The 566-nt window shown below is 56.2% G+C and overlaps 1 protein-coding gene across 1 annotated transcript in view; it reads right to left on the bottom strand.

Annotated features, from left to right (window-relative positions):
- Window positions 1–420, bottom strand: part of LOC108804176 (fucolectin-like) — a 3205-nt gene extending 2785 nt beyond the window's left edge. Inside the window, exon 1 of the mRNA XM_018575932.1 lies at window positions 86–420. Coding sequence (XP_018431434.1) covers window positions 86–420 — 335 coding nt within the window. The remainder of the gene's footprint in view (window positions 1–85) is intronic.
- Between the last annotated feature and the right edge of the window lie 146 nt (window positions 421–566).

The raw sequence follows: 566 nt of genomic DNA, 5'->3' as shown, positions 1-566 counted from the left end.
GTTCCGGCCCCTGCCCTGTGCCGGTCCCTGTCCCTGTCCCTGCCCTGTCCCGCCCCTGCCCTGTCCCGGCCCCTGAGGTACTCACAGCGGGTTGGAATTGTCCGGGGAATCTCCGATTCGGATCTCCAGATCCTGCATGTGATAGAAAAGGCCGTCCGACCTCCCATAGACCACAATGACGTAGACGCTCTGCCTCTCCTTCAGGTCCAGTCTCCACCAGGGCTGCCAGTCTGCATATGTTAGGGTGCAGAAGCCGTGCCACCAGTTCTGATCTTTCACCCCGTCAATGGCATTGCCGGCGGCACTACTTATACCCGGGTAAAGGAAAGTAGAACTCTGCGTGGCTTCCCCGCTTCTGGCGATATTGATGGCTGAGGAAAGAGAACATACTCCATGTATATACAGATCATGTTCTTCCATCGTTCTACAGACGTCTTCATCAGGAAATCGGGCCAACCAAACAAACGACAAACGCACGCAACAACTCGTCACCGGTCATACACACGCGGTGCACACGGAATGGACTTAAAACAGTAGAAAGGCGTCATGGCGCACTCACCGGCCGG

Source organism: Nanorana parkeri, unplaced genomic scaffold, assembly GCF_000935625.1.
Source record: "Nanorana parkeri isolate BGI_ZX_2015 unplaced genomic scaffold, ASM93562v1 scaffold5843, whole genome shotgun sequence".
NCBI classification, from domain to species: domain Eukaryota; kingdom Metazoa; phylum Chordata; class Amphibia; order Anura; family Dicroglossidae; genus Nanorana; species Nanorana parkeri.
Note: the sequence above shows the minus strand (reverse complement) of the source record. Positions and strands in the feature narration are given on the sequence as shown.